Consider the following 20404-nt stretch of genomic DNA (forward strand, 5'->3'; position numbering starts at 1 on the left):
AGCCACTGAGCCGCCGGGGGAATATGCCAAGGCATGAAACCTATTCCCACCTGGGGTGGCCCAGCACCGGTAACCTACTGCAGGGACCGGACGCATTTCTGCCAAAAGCCGCTGGGTTTCAAGATTTGTTCTTGAGTCTCTGGGATAATGGCCATTAAGCAATTCAATCAGGAACTAGAGAGGCCATGCCTCCAATTATATAGCTGAGCCGGAGGTGGTTTGTGGGCGTGTCTCCCACATACCTAACTTTTGGCTGTTTACTTTCTTGGTAAACTTTGCCCCAAGTTTTTGGGGTCTGGCCAAAGGCACAGCAGCAATTTTGGGGTATCTGGAAGTCTGAAGGCACCATCAGGCTGCTGATGCAGTCGCCTCACAGGTACAGATTGACTTGCTGGCGGCACCATACCCCCAGAAAGAAACTATATTGAGAAAATAATTTTTTTATATGATGGGATACAGCAAAAACATGTGCTTTTAATACTTGATTATAAAATGCTTATATTAGGGCCAGGGAGCTAGCTCAAAGGGCTAAAGCATATGCTTTGCTCATACTAGCCCCAGTTTTTATCTCCAGCACTGTATGGTCCTCAGCGTAGTGCCAGGAGTATTTCTCCTCCCCCCTAAAAAAAGTGCCTCTATTGAGAAAAAAGGAAAATACGATCAACGGGAGGGCCTTTACTTTACTTTACTATGGTTTAAATTCTTAAAGGAGCTAGGCAAGAAATTAAAGGAGTCTGGGGATGTGGTTTAGCAGTAGAACACTTGCCTTACTGGCCTTAGTAAGGTCTGGTCACTGCCCCCTCCACCACAAAAAGGAAAGGAACCAATTAAATTAAAAATAAATAAAAGGAGGAAATAAAAAATAAATAATTGTCTGGGGAGATGACTCAAAGGGCTGGAGCACATGTTTTGCATGCTTGAACCCTAGGTTTCATCCCTGGCACCACACGGTTCCTTGTGCACTGGTGGGTGTAACCCCCAAATACAGAGCTGGAAGTAGGTCCTGAGCACTGCTGGTTGTGACCCAAATTCTTCCAAAAATAAATAACAATAAATAGTTTGAGAGTCTGAAGCAATAGTACAATGGGTAAGGTGCTTGCCTTGTATGCAGGTTCAATCCCCCCCAGCATCACATATGTTTTCCCTAGCCTGCCAGGAGTAAGCCCTGAGCACTGGCAGGTTTGATCCATCCCCCCCCAACCAAAAAAAAAACCCAAAAAACCAGTAAGAGCATAAATCAGTAAAATAGAAATGGGCCAACAAAATTGAAGAAATACAAAGTCAAAAGTCAATAGTTGGGGGCTGGAGCAACAGCACAGCGGGCAGGGCATTTGCCTTGCACACGGCCAACCCAGGTTCGATTCCCAGCATCCCATGTGGTCCCCTGAGCACCGCCATGAGTGATTCCTGAGTGCATGAGCCAGGAATAACCCCTGTGCATCACATGGTGTGACCCAAAAAGCAAAAACAAACAAACAAACAAACAAAAAACAACAACAACAAAAGTCAATAGTTGGCTCTTGAGATGGATCAATAAAATTGAGAAAACAAAAATAATCTGGGACACAAAAGGGGACATTTATAGAAGCGAGAAATAGTAATAAGAAAAAAGAAGATAGAAGCTTCTGCACCTCAAAGGAAACTATGACCAGGATACAAATTCAGCCCGTGGAATGGGAGAAATTATTTACCCAATACTCATCTAATATAGGGTTAATATAAAAGTCATATAGGAACTGGTAGAACTTTACAAGTAGAACTTTACAAGAAAAAATATTAAAATCCATCAAAATTGGGGGGAAGAAACAAGAACTTCCTCAAAGAAGAAATACAAATGGCCAAAAGGCACATGAAAAAATGTTCTGCATCCCTAATCATCAGGGAGATATGAATCAAAACAACAATGAGATATCATCTCACACCAGAGACTGGCACACATCAAAAAGAACAAGAACAACCAGTGCTGGTGTGGATGCGGAGAGAAAGGGACTCTTGTTCACTGCTGGGGGGAATGTTAACTGGTCCAACCTTTTGAAAAACCATATGGACATTGCAAATATCTAGAAATTGAGCTTCCATTTGACTCAGAAACTCCACTTCTTAGAATATACCTAAGAGCCCTAAAACAAAATGAAGAAAAGACATTTGCACCCCTATGCTCCTTGCAGCACTATCCACAATAGCCCAAATATGGAAACAACCCAAGTGTCAAAGAATAGATGACTGGATAAGGAAGCTATGGTACATATATACAATCGACTATTACTCAACCATAAGATATAATCATACAATTTACTGCTACTTGGAGGGACTTGGAGGGTATCAGGCTGAGTGAACTTAGAGGGAGAAATACTGATCCCAGACGATCTCTCTCAAATGTAGGATATAAAGAAACATGACAATGAAGACAAAGAGTGGCCTTCAGTAGGAAACATGCCACTTGAGGAGGTTGGGGGATAGGACAGAGAAGGGGAAACATCAATGGTGGAGGGAAGCATTCAACCAGAAGGAGGAAGTGCTGCTGAAAGGTCTTGAAGTGTTATGTAAGAAACCTTATCAGCAACAGTACTGTGAACCACAGTGTAAAAACTTATATAACACATATATGTATGTATTTTTTAAAGAGCCTCTTTTGTAGAAGCAGACTGGTGGGTAGAAGGCAAATGGGGAGGGGTGGGCAGGGTGGAGAGAAGTGGACACTGGTGAAGGGATTGGTATTGAAACACTATATGCCTGAAACCCAACCATGAATAACCTTGTAATTTCACAGTGACTAAATTAAAAATGAACATTTCTTATAAAAAAGAAAAATAAGATATTATAAGTAGCCTTACTCTAAGTAGACAACTTAAACAAAAAAAATTCTTAAAAAACACAAATGGTCACAGTAGATTAAAAAAGAAATAAGGGGGAGGGGGCTGGAGCAATAGCACAGCGGGTAGGGCGTTTGCCTTGCACGCAGCCAACATGGTCAACACAGGTTCGATTCCCAGCATCCCATATGGTCTCCCGAGCACTGCCAGGAGTGATTCCTGAGTGCCTGAGCCAGGAGTAACCCCTGAGCATCGCCGGGTGTGGCCCAAAAAGCAAAAAAAAAAAAAAAAAAGGGGGAGACTAGAGATAGTACAGTAAATTGCACACCAACCTTGCACAAGTCTGACTAGGTTTTGATTCTAGAACCCCCACATGATCTACTGAGTGATACCTGACTATAGAGCCAGGAGTAAGTCCTGTGTGGCCCTCCAAAACAAAACAAACAAAAAGAACTAAAGGAAATAGAAATAGCCTATACATAATAAACAAATTGAATTTATTTTATTTGGTTTGGGGGTCACTCCTGGCAGTTGTTGGGCCTGAGTCCTGGCTTTGTGCTCTTGGACTACTCCCAGTGATACTTAGGGGACTATATGCCATATCCCCTGTATTATCTCTCTGGCTCCAGGGGCTAGTGTTGACTCACTGGGATCACATTTGGCCCTAGCTGTTCTTGTTTTTTCGGACTACACCTGGCAGTACTCAAGACTTAAGTACTCAGGGATCACTCCTGGCAGGCTCAAAGGACCATTTTAGTGTTGCAGAGATTGAACCCTGGTCAAACACGTGCAAGGCAATCACCTTACCCACTGTACTATTGCTCTGGCCCCCTTTCTCTATTCAGTAGATGAGCAGCAGTATGAGTTCAGCACTAACCTACTGTGAGACATTTAGCAGATTTTTCCTTTAGGGCACAAAGTTTAGGGGTACTAGTTCTCTCTAAATTCAGAAGCTTGAATCAATGCTTTTTAAATCCCCTTTCAGATAGGAACACATATTTAGAATCTGAAAACGTAGGAGTGGACCTTATAATTTAGGTATCGTTGCCGATGAAAATATTGCTTACTATTATTCCATGAAAGTGTCTACAGCCAGATAATAAGCACTTTCAAGTCCAGGCCTGGTCTTATCTTACTGGTTCTGGGAGGGCTCCTCTTAGAGCAGTTGTTCTGTGAACTCACTTTTAGTTTCCACTTCTTAACAAACCCATCTCAGAATGGGATTTTCCCGAGTCACGTGAACCACGAGGTAGGCTTTCCCGTTGCTGGTTTTAATTTTTTTTTCTTGGCGGGGAAGGGTTTGCTCACGAACTCTGCAGTGCTCAGGAGTCACTCCTAAAAGTGCTTGGGAGGACCACGTAGTGCCAGGACTGAACCTGGGTCCACAGCTTGCAAGGCATTTAAATGCCTTAATCCTGCACTACTTCTCTAGCTCATTTGCATACTTTTAAAATAGGGGTCACATAACAACCCAGCGGGGGGAGATTTTAATGGTGGGACCACTCCATGCTGAGCACAGCCTGCTGTGGTCTGGGAGCCGCCACGCCAAACAAGAAGCACTGAAGTAGGCTGGGGAGACCTATAACATGGTAGGCAAGTGCTCTACCACTGGTGCCTTTTCCCAGTCCTACACACAAAAATCGTTTACTGCATTATACTTTGCGCATATGCACAAGTCCCGCCCTCTGTAATTGACAGTTTGTAACAACGCACCAAGTAAAGGCCTGGACATCTGTGCTACAAACTGATAAGCTAGTGCTGGGATACTGAAGTTGTTATCCAAGTGCGTTACTAGTTTGGAAAGATCATCTGAGGGTTTTCCGCGGCACGCTCTAAGATACCTCCGCAGGTGCCAGCTCAGCGCCGCGCGGCTTCCATAAAGGGAGACCCACGCATTAAGGGAAGAGTCAGCTTTGCCACGCCACGACGTTGCTGTGTGACCTTGGACTAGTCCCTTTCTCCTCCAGAAACATCGCCAATGGGCCTAAGTGCCTCATCCGGGGCAGCACAGGCTCTAGGGACAAACAAAAGATCCGAACGACCTCTGCCTTGAAACTTTTATTGACCTCCCAGGATCGGCGCGGTGCATCAGGGGCGCAAAAGTCGAGGCGCGCAAGGATCCTGAACCCCCGCGCCACGACTCTCGCGAGATCGGCCTTCCAGAGCTTCGCGGCGTCATCCTCTCGGCGGTGGCGGCGGCGGCGGCGGCGGCGGCGGCGGCTGCGCCGGTGCTTCAGATACTCTTAGGGGCGGCCCGTATCCCTCCGCCGCCGGCGCGACCCGGCCCTTCCTCCCCAGGCCCGCCAATCCCCGCGCCTCCTGACCTGCCCCTCGGCCTGGGCCCACCCCGCGCTCCGGCGGCCCCACCCCGGCGGCGCCGCCCGCTTGCCCGCCCGCGCGTCCCTCCGTCCACCTGCAGCCGGCAGTCCCTCCGGCTGTCCGACCCACAGGCGCCGGCCGAGCCCTAGGCCTGGGCTCTCGCTACCCGGCGGAGGGATTCCTGGCGGCTGAGGAGGCGGCGCTGAGCTTAAGAAGAGGCAGCGGCGGCGGCGGCGCGGCGGCGGCGGCGGTGGCGGCGGCGGCTCGGGCGGCAGCGCATAAAGGGGCCGCCGCCGGGTGATGCGGTGACCGCTGCGGCAAGCTCAGGAGCCGAGCGGGCCCCGGCCCTCCATCGGTCCCGTCGGAGCCACGCTCCCGAACTCTCCCATCTTCTCCGGCCGATCCGCGATCGCCGCGAGGCGGCCTCGCGCCCCCTCGCCCCTTCCCCGTCCCTCCCCTACCCCCGTCCCCGCCCCGGGGGCTGCCGCCACCCGCCTCCCACGATGGCTCTGAAGAGAATCCATAAGGTAAGCGCTGGCCTGGGCCGGGGAGCGGGCGCGGGCCACAGGGCCTGGCCGGCGAGGAGGCTGCGGCCTGCACTTCCCGCCGGCCCCGCCGCCCTGGCTCGCGGCCTCCCCGGACTCGGCTGCCGGCTCTCGCCCCGGCCGCGGCCCTCGCACCCCACTCCCAGTGATGGCGCCTGTGGAGGCCCCGGCGCGCGGCCCGCTCTCGGGCGGGAGGAGCGCTCGCCCGCGCTGCTGCTTTCCAGGCCCCGCGTGGTCCGGAGCCCCAGGGCCGCTCCCCGGCCCAGGGCCGCTGCGCTTGAGGCCATTGTCCAGGCAGACCGGGTGGGGGGTGGCGGAGGTGGAGAGGGAATGGGGGCCCTGGGAATAAGGCGTTGGGCGGCCCGATCGACCGGGGTCGAAAGGGCTCTTCGCCCGTGCCTGCTCCCCCACCCCCACCTGCCTGGCTGCCTCCCCGGGACCGCCTGGGCTTGGGGCCCCGGCTCCGGCGGACCCAGGAGCCTTATTGTCTGATCCCCTCCCTCGAGGAGGGCTGGGTTCACCCTTCCCTGGGGCCCGTTGCACAGTTGGGTCCCCTGTGCTCGGCCAGAATCTGTTTTTGAGTAGGAAGTTGGGAAGGAGGGCGAGGGGGGGGGCAGCCCTGCCTCGAGAGGGGAGGGAAGTGGAGGGAGAAGCATTTTGATTGCCCGAGGTTGCCAAGTGTAGTCAGAAACACGAACACTCGGGGTTTGCAGGAATGGATCTACGAGGAAAGCTGTTAAGTTGGCAAGGGCTCGAGAAGGAAACTTGAACACTTGAAAGCCAGTGAAGAAATTGCACAAAGTTTGCTTGTTACAGGCGCTTCACAAAATGGATTTTAACGCTTCGGGGTGTTCACAGTTACTTAATTCAGAGGGGGATTTTTTTGCTAACTTTTTTCAATTTACGATTTAGTAGCCCTTTATTATGAAGGATTATTCGTTTAGTTATGTACCCGGCGATTTAATAGTGTCTCCCGTCAGGTTTTTTTTTTTTTCTTTCCCCTTAGAAGTGGAGAAGTATCTAACCTACACACACACACACACCCCGCGGAGAAGTATCTAATACACACACACACCCCCGCTCTTATGTTTTCACTTGGCTGATTGCAAAGGCTTTGTTAAATCTCTAGTTACTTTGTAAGAAGTAGATCCTGGGTTTTTGGGTTTATCCTGACCGATGGAATGGATATAAACCAGGAAGCGAAACGGTTTTCACTGTTCCCTAAACTCAGGGAAAATGTGATAGTTCTATGATTTAAACAACTCATTTTAGCAGTTAACCATCACTCTCTCTTTCTCTCTCTTTCCCTCCCCTCCCCCCTTTTTCCCACTCCCTCCCCCAAAGACCTTTAGAATCCCAGTGGTTATTGTGAATTAGATTAGATCCTTGGCAACTTTGAACTTTTTTGATTTCTAGCACTTGAGTAAAGGCAGACTTTAGAGTCAGTCTTGTACTAGAAATGAGGTAGTTTGTTAAAAGAAGCTTAATTTTTTTTTTTTTTTTTTGCTTTTTGGGTCACACCTGTCGATGCACAGGGGTTACTCCTGGCTCTATACTCAGAAGTTACTCCTGGCAGTGCTCAGGGGACCATATGGGATGCTGGGAACCGAACCCAGGTCGGCCGTGTGCAAGGCAAACGCCCTACCCGCTATGCTATCTCTCCAGCCCCCAGAAGCTTGAATTTTAAGCAAAGAGCTTTGACCTATTTAAGGAGAATTAACACACTAAAAAATAGTCATAAAAGTAGTTGTACAAGTATGTAATAAATTTTAAGACTTTTTGGAGTAACTTGCAGAGACAATGGGAAGTTAACAGTTGTAGATGGTAACCTGTCGAAGGTTGTTGTGCCCTTGTTTAAAAATCTGAAGATGAATGTGGGTATTGCGTGATGACTTAACTTTTAACGTCTTTGTAGATTGGTATTTATGTTAGAGTTATTTGAAACAGATTTCAAAGCATATATTTTATTTTACTGTTTTTTGTTTGTTTGGGGGACATTCCCAGCAGTGCTAGAGCTTACCTGGCTCTGCATTCAGGGGTCACTCCTAGGGATGCTCCAGGGATAGAACCTAAGTCAGCTGTATGCAAAGCATATACACTACTGCTGTACTGTTGTTCTCACAAAGCATATATTTTAATCTTTTTGTTTGTTTTTTTGTTTTGGCTCATACCTGACAGTGCTTAAACCTTAGTCCAGGCTCTGTGCTCAAGGATCAACCTTGTTCGATGCTCAGGGTATCATAGGTAGTGCTGGGGATTTACCCAGGTTGGCTGCAACAAGTACCTTTCGTATTGTACTACCTCTCTGACTTCTTATATATATTTAAAATATTTACTTATATTTGGATCACACCTGGCAATGCTCCGGGGTTACTCCTGGCTGTGCACTCAGATCATTTCTGGCCGTACTTGGGGAACCATATGGGATGCCAGGGATCCAACCTGGGTCAGCTGCATGCAAGGCAAGCACCCTACCTGTTATATTATTTCTTCAGTCCTTATATTTTTACTTTTTAAATATACTTGCCTTGGGTAATACAGTTTTGAGATACAACCTATCTATAGATTTTTGTCTAAAACAGATCTTCATAAGAACTTTAATTAAAAATGCCAAGTTTAGCTAATGATGACTTGAACTTTGAAAACTTTCTCCCTTTATAGTCTAGAGCTCTCTATAGAATATGGCTTATTATTTATTTTTGGTACACTCTTCAGTAAGATTGTGAAAACAAAATGATGGGTTTTTTTAGACTTTGTAGAACACCAATTTTGGGTGGGAGAGGGCTCTCCAGGTGGCTTAGTCCTGGCTCTGCCTTCAGAGCTCAAACCAGAGTCCACAGTGTACAGGCTAGGGCCCTACCCACTATACTATCACTCCAGCCCCTCTTTGAGAATTTCTTCACTCAATTTTTTTTTTCCTCAGAAAAAGATGGTAGACATTTTGGACACTTAAATCTCCTGAATTGTATAAGATTTAATAGGGTGTACTAAACAGAGAGTCATTATGAAGACTATAGGTCTGTAAGAAAATTGGGACGCTCTGAGATAGTCTATTCCAATGGTCTCAGCCTTTTGGTCTTGTTTTGGGGCCACACCTAGTGGTACTCAGGGCTTTTCCTGGCTCTGTGCTTAGGGATCACCACTGAGCCAGAGACTGAACTTTGTTCACAGGGTGGAAGGCAAGCACCTTACTTGCTGTACTATACAGAGTTCTGTGTATTGAGGTTTTCTTGCTGACTTTATAAGTCTTCAGCTTTGATTTTGATGCTTAGAATGTCTGCCTCTAGCAGCACCACCCCCAGCCCTTTTCCAGTTGGCTGCATCTCTTATGTTGTGGGCTGGGAAACCAGATCACGGAGCTTATTAAAATTATGTCTAAAATAAGATCCAGTAGGCTCTGAGTGAAGAGGGCTTCATGTGTTCTGTGAACTGTGTGGTCTTTTGACTGATCAGAGAGAACTTTTCAACTTCCTGTTTTTCTTCTTTACTTTTGTTATACTAATGTAGGAAGGTCTTTGGTGCTTTTTAAGTACTATAATTTGAAATACAAAGGTGAATTTCTTTATTCTTGGAAAGGGCTAATGACAGTATCTTGATTCTTTGAGGAATTAAACACAGACCAAAATTAGGACATTAAATATTTTCTTTGGCAATAATAATGCCTTGTAATACATTTTTTTTTAAATGTAGGAGTACTACTATTTATTCAGCCACTGATTAGGCTGATTGAATTGGGCATGAACTCTACATGCCTTGTAATACATTTTAATAATACTCTGCTAGTAATACTTTATTAACATTTTTAAGACATAGCTTTAATGCTAGGGATCCTCCATCACTTGATTTAGTCTATTACTACTATGATGTAGATAGTTATGGCAAGCTTTTTAAAGGCCTTTCAAGAGACTGATAATAAAATACTCTGTAAAATAAAGGCAGGCCTCAAACTGATGGCTATAAAGGCCAGGCAGGTAACTAAAATGAATGGGGGTGGAAAATGGGAACTAAAAATTGCATGTTCTATCAGAAGAGGGCAGCTGCTACCCAGCTCCCTCCAAATGTTGCTAATCCCCAGGATCTTTGAGCCCAGTGTTGCCAAATTTTCCTCTTTTTAATTAAGCTGTAAGTACAGTTTTCTGGCAATAAATTCAACTTAATTTTATTTATTTGTGCAGTGTCCGGGATGGAACCCACGTGCAAAGCAAGTGCTCTACTGCTGAGCTATACCCGTGGTCCAGTTCACATTTAAAAGTTTTTTTGTTTTTGGGTCATACCTGACAGTATTTTGGACTTACTTCTGGCCCTATACTCTGGGTTCACTCTTGGCAGGGGTGAGGGGAGCACTACCACATACACCACATACAGTGCCAAGGATCAATTCCAGGTCTGCTGCATTCAAGGCAAGAGCCTCCCCTCTGTACTCTCTGGTTCCTAGTTGAGATTTTTTTTTTATCCATACACTTGTGCTTGACATGTAGCTCAAGTAATAGAACACACATCTTTCATGTGCGAGGCCTTTAGTTGGGTCCCCTGACTGTATGCATTGTCCACTCTGTGTCACCAACTCTGACTGTGGCCTCTACAATTAACAAAATAGTGGGATGACAGTGGGCTGGAGCACAGTGGGTAGGGCATTTGCCTTGCACATGGCCTACCCAGGTTTGCTCCCAGGCATCCCATACAGTCCCCCAAGCACTGCCAGGAATAATTCCTGGGTGCAGAGCCAGGAGTAAGCCCTGTGCATTGTCAGGTGTGACCCAAAGAGCCCCCCCCCAAAAAAAAACTAATGTTGTAAAAGGGCTGCAAAACAAAAAGCAAAAATAAAGTATTGCTTTATACAGATGAGCAAGATTAAATTTCATATGAACTTATTACTAACTTTGCTGTAGTTTTGTATGTTTATGTGAAAGGGTATAGGCAGCCCAGTTTAGTAGATATTCGGTCCCATAGTAGTTTATATCTTCCCATTAATTTCATTATCATCTCTCATGTTATGAATCATCTCTATGTTGATTAGACACTTTCAAAATGTGTAAGATTGGGAAATTGCCAAAGGATGATTCTTATGGATATGGGAAAGTAATTGTAACACTGCACACTGTAACAATACTAAATTTAAGAAAAATTAATACTCTCCTGGAAGTATGATTCTGTACATTATAATAGTAAGATGTAAGAATTACTGAATTTCTTTCAAAATAAAACAAATTAGCAAATAGTTTTTGTGGAGTACTGGAACCATTTCTTTTTATTTTTTTATTTTGATTTTTGGGGCCCACCTTATTCCTGGTTCTGTGTTCCCATGTACAAACTGATGAGGCTCTGGAGACCATATGGAGTGCTGGGGATTAAATCTGGATTAGCTGCATACAAAGCAAGTGCCTTGCTTCCAGTACTATCACTTCAGTCTTATACTAGGAATTTATTTTTATTTATTTATTTGTTTTTGATAATGTCGGAGTACTGCTATTTATTATACTAGGAATTTTTAATGAAATAAATAACTGACTGCAGATGACTGATTTATTCTGACATGGAAAGCAGTTTATCATTGCACTCCAAATGATAAACTTCTGAACTCTAGGCCTATAATCTTTGTGAGATTTTGTTTTCTTGTGGGTTTTTTTTGTTGTTGTTGTTGTTTTACTTTTTTCCATTAAGGAAGGATTCTGAAGAGTTGAGAAATTTCTTTGGTTCTTTCATGGTAAATTTAAGTGTAATTTAACGGGGCTGGAGAGCTAGTACAGCAGGTTGTGCTCTTGGGTTGCATGCAGCCTACCTTGTTCAATCCCACATGGTCTCTGGAGCACCACCAGGAGTAATTACTGAGCACATATCCAGGGGTAGAACCAGGGGTAACCCCTGAGTATCACTGCTTGTGAACCAAAAACTTAAAAAAAAAATTAAGTAGTCATCATTGAAGGGTAACTTAATAAACCAGGTTCTCTTTACAGTCTCTCAGTATGTATTACTGTACTGCTGACAGAAAGAAAGTTTTGACAAAGTCCAATTCTGGATATTTTAGTCCAACTTGAAAGAGGGTTGCTTAAATGTCTTAGACAGTTCCCTAGATAGGAATACCTGACTCATGCTTGGCGCTGCCAGGAACCTCTGCAGCCTCATCCCAGAAATTAAAAGGAGCTCACTTGTTTTTTTCTTTAGAAATAAGTTTTTGATGGTTAGATTTCTAGGCTGATTTCCAGTAACATTTTAAACTCTGACATATTAAAATAAAGTATGGTTTGTTCCTGTCTACAGACATAAAGTGTTGGTGCAGCAGTACATCTTTGTTACTGTTTGAAAAGACCATGTGACTTACTCAGGCTAGATCAAGAACCTTCATTTCTTATGTCAGCTGTCTGGCAGGTTACCGATGCAGATAGCTATTGAATCCATAAACCCAGAAGTGCATTCTTTTTATTTTGTTCAAACAATTTGGTATCTAGGACCAGAAGGTCTTTACTTCAGTATCCCTTTTTATTACTGAGGGTCTGTGAACTCCCTTAAAATTACTAAAATGTTGAGTGTTCTGTTCTTTATATATTAATCATAAGAGTTAGGGTTTTTTGGGGTAAAATTTTTAGCTCTCTGTAAAAGACTCAATACCCTTTTTTTTGTTAGTTTTTTTTTAAATTTATTTGAGGTAGCATGATTTACAGTATTCATGATGGGGTTTCATGCATATAACATATAACCCAGCACCCTTCATCACGGTATCCCCTTCCCTCCACCATCTTATCCAAAGGTCTTTTCTGTCCTCCCCTTTGTAAATGCAGTTCTGTAGAATGCTTCCCAGCTGTCCACTCTGTCTTCATCTCAGTATGTGACCCAATGACCTACTCTATAGAAAAAATAAAAATTTTACGTAATAAGTTCTTTGAGATTTCCTTTAAGGCATTTCAAGACAAAAGCAAAACCCCACTCATTTCCATCTTTATCCCTCAAAGAATTACTGAATGGTCTGTTCCAACTCAACTAGAGTTTGTTCTCCCAGGTTAGATAATGAATTGGCTAGAATGGCATGCTTTTCGTTTTGATGGCCTGAATTTGATCCCTGGTATTGCATGCCCCCCCCCCCCCCCCCCCCGTAATGTGGCCCAAACAGATTTTATAAAGAAAGCTAGGTTGGAGAAACAAACATATTTATGATTGAATGATTATGGTAGGAAAGCCAGGATTCAGGTGACACACAGATTACTATATATACCTGCAGATGTCTATAGAGCCGGTCATTGCTCTCATCTTTGGCAAAGCTATATTTTCCACTTTACCAAGCTTTTGCTTTCCGTTCTTTCTTTCTACCAGGTCCTTGTTCTCCAGTAATTGTCCCTGCTATCCTCATTGCAATCTCTTCTTACTATAAACTCAGATCTTTACCCAAAGTTATCTGCAATTTTTCCATCAGGTTATGTTTTTTCTTTCTTTTTTGGTCACACCTGGCAATGCACAGGAGTTACTCCTGACTCTGCACTCAGGAATTACTCCTAGTGGTGCTCAGAGGACCATATGGGATGCAGGGAATCGAACCTGGGTCAGCTGCGTGCAAGGCAAACGCCCTACCTGCTGTGCTATTGCTCCAGCCCCTCCATCAGTTTTTTTAATCTCCTTGGGCTAGAGAGAGGATTTGGTACTTTAGGATTAAGGTACTTACCTTGCATGTTGCTGGCCCTGGTTCTATCTTAGGTCCCTCGTGTAGTTCCCTAAGTACCGCAAGTAGTGATACCTAAGCACTGTGAGGTATGGCCAAAGATGAAACAATCAACAACAAAAAATTACCCTCCTCTTCTCCATAAGAGCCAGTCTCATTATTACTATATAGTGTGGGGGTTGTCAGACCTGACAGAACTCAGAATTTACTCCTGGCTCTATGCTCAGGGATCATTCCTGGTGGGCTTTGGGCGCCTCGTGGGGTGCCAGGGATTGAACATTTCTCTTCTTTATCCTTGCCATCTCTGTGACATTTCAGTGCCAAAATTCTTTTTGTTTTTGGACCACACCTGTCAGGGCTCAGGGGTTACTCCTTGTGCTTCACTCAGGGCTTGCTCCTGGCAGTGCTGGGAGACCATATGTGGTGCAGGGCCTCCTACATGCAAAGCTTGTACTCAGCCTGTTGAGCGATCTCTACAGCCCTCAATGCTAGAATCGTCTTCACTGTTCTGGGACTGTTTAGTAAGGTCATTGGTGATTACTTAATTGCAAAATTTAACAGATACCTCATTTTTATTGTATTTATGAAACATTATAGTTATCATTTCTTTCCCTTAGTTTCTGATAAATCTATATCTCCCCCTTTCTCCCTAACTTATTAAACACTTTTCAGAACTGGAGCCAGAGATATAGTATGGCATGTGTTTTGCCGTATGAGTGATACCCTTGGCTCTTAGGATATTTTCATCCCTTCTGAAGAAATCCTGTATATGGGAGCTGGAGCAGTAGTACAGTAGGTAGGATGCTTGTCTTCCATGCTACTGACTGACAGAGGATCCATCCCTCAGCATCCTATGTGGTTGCCTGACCCCTGCCAGCAGTGATCTCAGCACAGAGCCAGCAGGAAGCCCTGAGCTTGGCTGGGTGTGTCTCCTAAACCATCCAAACAATCTGCTTTACAAACTAATATTATTGCTGGGTTAAAAAAAAAGTTTATGAAATAATTCATATTTCAGTTAAAATTGATTGCATATATGGTCAGAGTTAAAATATAATGAAAACTTGACATCAAAATAAGGCAGATTACTTGAAAATAGTTTATTAAGCTGAAATAGCCATTGTCATTTTGTTGTAAGTACTTGAATGATATTTTTCTTAGAGTCAAAGTGATAATACAGTGGGTAGGGCACTTGCCATTTGTATAGCTGACCCTGGTTTGATCCTCAGTACCTCATATGGTCCCCCTGGCGTGCCAGGATTGGTCGCCGAGTTCAGAGCTAGGAATACGCCCTGATGAGCAAAGCTGGATGTTCCCGCAAATCAATTTTTTAAAAAATATTTTTCTTAAATAATAAGAGATTCTCATCAGGTATTACATTAAGTTTGTTAAGGAGGGCCAAAGGTAGTAAGTGGGTAAGGCACTTATTTTCACCTAGTCCGCCCAAATTTGATCCCTGTCACCGAATTAGTCTTCCCGAAGACCATCAGAATAGTACAGCAGGTAGGGCGTTTGCCTTGCACGCAGCTGACCTGGGTTCAATTCCCAGCATCCCATATGGTCCCCCGAGCATTGCCAGGAGTGATTCTTGAGTGCGTAAGCCAGGAGTAACCCCTGTGCACTGCCGGGTGTGACCCAAGGAGAAAATAAAAAGAGTAAACCCTGAGCTGAGCAAGTCTGTTGTAACCCCAAAAACATCCCCACCTCAGACGTGCTAAGGAATATTGTTTTCATTGCACTGTAATATGGGAATGTTACAAGTACATATAGCAAAATGAAAATAGTTATGTAGAGTTTACGGAATTGGTCTAATGTTGCTAGTGGTTAACTGGAATAGACAGGTTATTGACTTAAAATTATGGGCTAAGCAATGGTGCCAGAGTAACAGAAACAGTCTGAGCAGTAGCCAGAGGTATCCCCTGAACACAGCTGGACATGACCCCCCAAAAACAAAACAAAATGTGTGTGTGTGTGTGTGTGTGTGTGTGTGTGTGTGTGTGTGTGTGCGCGCGCGCGCACGCACAGGGGGCAGGAAGATAACTCAGTGGGCTGAGCAGATTCTTTACATGTGGAAGGCCTGGGTTTAATTCTTAGCTTTTCTCTGCCGACTGAAAGCAGTAATTTAAAAAGAATTATTTTTATGTTTTTGTTTTCCCCTCTCGGAGAGCCCGGCAAGCTACCGAGAGTATTCGATATGCCAAACACAGTAACAACAAAGTCTCCAATGGAGACGTTACTGGGCCCGCTCGAGCAAATCGACGATCAACGGGAGGGCCTTTACCTTTACCTTTTGTTTTGGGGTCACACCTGGCAATGCTTGGGGGTAATTCCTGGCTCTGCACTCAGGAATCACTCCCGGTGTGTAGGATGCTGGGGATTGAACCCCTGTTGGTCTTGTGCAAGACAAGCAAGCACCTTAATTGCAGTATCATCTCTCTGGTCCCCTGAAAACAATTTCAAGGACTAGGGAGATGGCTCAGAGAGATAGAGTGCATCAATCCCTAGAACTTCATGGTCTCCAGAACACAGTTGGGAGTGGCCCCCAAAGCCAAATAAATAAAAAGGAAAAGAATTTAAAGCACGCCAAGGGTTTAGCTCAGCAATAGAATACTACTACTTGCCTTCCATATGTGAATCCCTGGGTTCAATCTCTGGCACTATCAAAACAAAAACAAGATAGTATTGCCAGTGCAGTTCTTTAAGGTAGATATTAGTATTTTATGAAAAGTTACTGTTGTATTTGATACAGAATAAACTTTTCATAATAGTGATTTCCTTCAGTTTGGTCCTTTTGTTTGAGAAAAAATATTTTCTTTTTTCACCCCATTTTTAAAAAATTTTTATTTTTTAAATTGAATCACTGTGAAATACAGTTGCAAAGTTATTAGTGATTGTCCTCCCTTTTCTTAGTTCTTTGTTCTTCTCCCAGAGACTGCCAAAAATGGTTTCTTTTTATCTTTTTTGGTTTGTTTCTGTTTGGGGGAGGGGGGTCATACCCAGCAATTCTATGGACTTACTTCTGGTTCTGTATTCAGGGTTCACTCCTGGCAGGGCTAAACAGACCATATATGGGAGCATGCAAGGCAAGTACTGCCTACTGGTATACTATCATTTCAGCCCCTAGAATGCTTTATAGTATGTTCCAGACATGCAGCTACAGCATTCAACTATAGAATTGTTTCTCAGCATGTAAACATGATTGGTTAATTCTTCTTGGGGGATTGAGGGAGGCAATATCTGGCTGTGCCCAAGACTTGCTCCTGACCCTGTGTTCTGGGATCACTCCTGATGGGTGCTAAGGGACCTTCTATGTGTGTATATGTGGCGCTGGGGATCCAATCCAGGTCAACCGTCTGCAAGGCAAGAACCCTACCTGTTGTGCGCTCTCCTGTTCTTGGCTTTCCTGGGCAAAGTCAGATGGTTTGGTAGAAAACACTTCATGGGCCAGAGTGATACAGTACAATGGGTTAGGCCCTTGCCTTGCATGCAGCAGACCTGGGTTTGATCTCTGGCATCACACATGTTCTCCAGAGCACTGCCATAAATTATCCCTGAGCACAAAGCCAGGAGAAGCCCAGACCACAGCAGGGTGTGACACCCCGCCCACTACCACCAAACAAATCCCAGGCACTAGAACCAGAGCAGTAGTATTGTAGATAGGGAGGGTGCTTGCCTATCACTCGGCAGGCCCAGGTTATATTCCCCTATACCCCATGTGGTCCCCTGAGCCTTCTAGGAGTGATCCCTGAGCGCAGAGCCAGGAGTCAGTGCTGAGCACAGCTGAGTGGCCAAAAAACAAACAAACAAAGCAAAACCCTAAAAAAAAAATTGAAAAATGAAAAGAAAAAATAATTAGAATTTTAGGGGACAGGAAGATCATTCAAAGGGTGCAGGGCATGCACTGGACTCTGGATCTAATTCCTGACACTACATAGCCTCCTGAACACCAGGAATTGAGGGATTTGGTGGAGTTACCCTACTGCCCACCTCCCAAATAAAATAGAATTTTCAGAACATCAAGCCTATTCCTTTGCCCTTTAACAAGTCATTTCACTGATACTTCTTAGCTATAGATTGCTTATGTATAGAATGGGAATAGTGTTTGGATGCCTGTGGGGAATGGGGGAAAAAACTAACTAAAAGTTAGTTTTAAATATTTTCCCTTTAGACTAATTGCCCTGCTCTGTTAAGCATGGGATTGGTAGAATCTTGTAAAGCAGTTGTCAGTATTGTTAGCATTTCACTTTATTGCCTCCCTTTCCAAGAAAGAAAGAAAGAAAGAAAGAAAGCCTAAAACCTTGATGATGTAAAAGTTTTATAACATTTCTACACTTGATCTTAGCCAAAAGGCCGAGAAACGATTTTATGACATTTCTAAATGGAGGAAAAAAGGATCTGAATTCTATAAACTTTTTCCTCAGACTCCAGAAACATGCTTCCAATATATGTGATTTTGTTTTTGGGCCACATCTGGTGGTGCTTACGGCTAACTCCTGACTTTGTGCTCAGGCATCACTGCTGGCAGTGCTTTCCAACTTATGCGGTACCAGGAGTTGAACCTGGGTCGGTCATATATAAGGCAAGCCCCTGTATTATCCTGACCCCTGTATTCTCCAGCTCCAACATGGGATATTATTCGTTTTTGTTTTGGACCATGTCTGGTACTCTCAGGGGCTGTTTCTGGCTTGGTACTCAGAGGACCATAATAGTGTTGTGGATCAAACTCAGGCTACTTCATGAAAAGCATGTGCTCTGATTTTGGTTTTTGTTTTAAAGTTATTTATTTAGTTTGCTTTTTGGTCACACCCAGTGATGCACAGGAATTACTCCTGGTTCATGCACTCAGGAATTACTCCTGGCCGTGCTTGGGGGACCATATGGGATGCTGGGAATTGAACCAGGTCGGGCTGCATGCAAGGCAAACGTCCTACCCTCTGTGCTATCACTCCAGCTCCAATTTATTTTTTAATTGAATCACTGTGGGATACATAAAATTGTTCATAATTAGGTTTTAGACATACAGTATTCCAACACTCCTCCCTTCACCAGTATACATTTCCCACCACCAGAGTCCCCAGTGTCCCCAGTCTCCCTCCTGAGACCCCTGCCGTCTGCCTCTATGATAGACACCTCTCTCTTTCTCTTTTTCCTCCCTCTTTCCCTCCCTCCCTCCCTCTCTCCCTCTCCTTTCACTCCAGTTTTTTTGAGCTATCTCCCCAGCCCTGAAAAAAATTGTTTTTAACTTTACCTGTGAAAAAGGTATCTTTGCTGTGTTTTGAGTGCTTCCTTCCTGTCTATAAAGCGATACCAATATAAGTGATAGCACTCCTTTGTCAACATCTAGAGCTTTAGTCAGATGAAAAATTTGAAGTCAAAGTAGAACTTAAAGGGCCAAAGTGGTTGTTCAGTGGAGATGGCACTTGTCTTGCACATGACCAACCTTGGTTCAATCCCCAGCATCTCCTGTAGTACTTCAAGTACTGCCCTGAGTGATTCCTGAGTGCAGAGTCAGGAGTAAGTCCTGAGCACCACCCATATAGTCCCAAACAAAAGAAAAAACCAAAGTTGAACTTGATGCCAGTTTAGAAATAGATTTCTTTTTTTGTGTGGGGAAGGAGGGCTCCCTGGCAGTGCTCAGGTGCTCAGGGCATACCATGACTAGATTCCTTCAAATCATAGTATACTAAAAGAATTGAGTGAATTTTTTTTTGATTGTTTTATTGATGCCATGTGTATTCGTTTCTCAGGGTGCTGTGAAACTTCAAATTGAAACAACACTTATCTATACTCATAGTTCCAGAGGCTAAATGTCTGATACCAGTGTATTATAAGGCCACAGTTTACTTTTTTTTGGGGGGGGTGGGAGCCCTGGAATTGGGGTCACATCCAGTGGTACACAGGGCTTACTGCAGACAAAGGAGTGCTATCACTCTGTGCTCTGGGATCACTTCTGATTGAACAGAGGGAACACTTTGTGATGCGTGGTATTGAATCTAGGTCAGCCCTTGCAAGGCAAGTATATTACCTGCAGTACTATCTCTCCAACCCAATCAGGCCATAGTTTTCTGGAGATTCTATGGAATGAATAATTATCCTTTGCCTTTAATCAGATGGGCTGTTAGCATTTCTTGGCTTCCTAGGTTGTGACCATATTCCGATCTCTGCCACCATTCACATTACCTTCTCTGTGTGTCTTCTCTTTGGTCTCTTATATGAACACTTGATATGTCTGTTTATGGCCCACCTAGGTAGAGTCCAGAAAAAAGTTTGTGTAAACACTCACACAACTCTGTCAGCTTCCAGGGGACCATATGCGGTGTCATGGATCAAATCTATGTGGTCCACTTACAGTGCGATCACTTTACCCACCGTACTAGCTCTTCAGCCCTCCTTAGTTTTGGCTTTTTAATTTTTATAGTCCAGTGGTTTTTGTTTGTTTGTTTTTTTGTTTGTTTTTTTTAATAGTCCAGTTGTTTTGTAGACTTTCCCTTAATTTGGGGGCTGGAGCGATAGCACAGCGAGTAGGGCGTTCGCCTTACAAGCGGCCAACATGGCTGACCCGAGTTCGATTCCTCCGCCCCTCTCGGAGAGCCCGGCAAGCTACCGAGAGTATTCGATATGCCAGACACAGTAACAACAAAGTCTCCAGTGGAGACGTTACTGGGCCCGCTCGAGCAAATCGACGATCAACGGGAGGGCCTTTACCTTTACCCTTAATTTGGATTTTTTTTTTGATGTTTCCTTGTCACTAAATTTAGGTCACGCGGGGCTGGAGCAATAGCACAGCGGGTAGGGCGTTTGCCTTGCATGCGGCCAACCCAGGTTCTATTCCCAGCATCCCATATGGTCCCCTGAGCACCGCCAGGAGTAATATCTGAGTGCATAGCTAGGAGTAACCCCTGTGCATCACCGGGTGTGACCCCAAAAAGCAAAAATAAATAAATGAATTTAGGTCATGCATCTTTGTTAGTGTTACAGAAGCAAAACTGCATCCCATCGAGTGGAACATTTTTTTTTTTTACAAGATGAGGACAGAATTGTATTTTTGAAAAAATTGATAGCCAGCAAATACAATAGAAGGA

The 20404-nt window shown here is 44.4% G+C and overlaps 1 protein-coding gene and 1 pseudogene across 1 annotated transcript in view; one reads left to right on the forward strand and one right to left on the reverse strand.

Moving 5' to 3' along the window:
• The first annotated feature begins 5118 nt into the window (after positions 1-5118).
• The window catches only part of UBE2D2 (ubiquitin conjugating enzyme E2 D2), a 52463-nt gene continuing 37177 nt past the window's right edge, over positions 5119-20404 (forward strand). The window contains exon 1 of the mRNA XM_056124584.1: positions 5119-5659. Coding sequence (XP_055980559.1) covers positions 5636-5659 — 24 coding nt within the window. The 5' untranslated portion in view covers positions 5119-5635. The remainder of the gene's footprint in view (positions 5660-20404) is intronic.
• Positions 17527-17684, reverse strand: LOC130033221 (uncharacterized; annotated as a pseudogene).

This window comes from Sorex fumeus, unplaced genomic scaffold (genome assembly GCF_029834395.1).
Source record: "Sorex fumeus unplaced genomic scaffold, SorFum_2.1 ptg000051l, whole genome shotgun sequence".
Lineage (NCBI taxonomy): Eukaryota > Metazoa > Chordata > Mammalia > Eulipotyphla > Soricidae > Sorex > Sorex fumeus.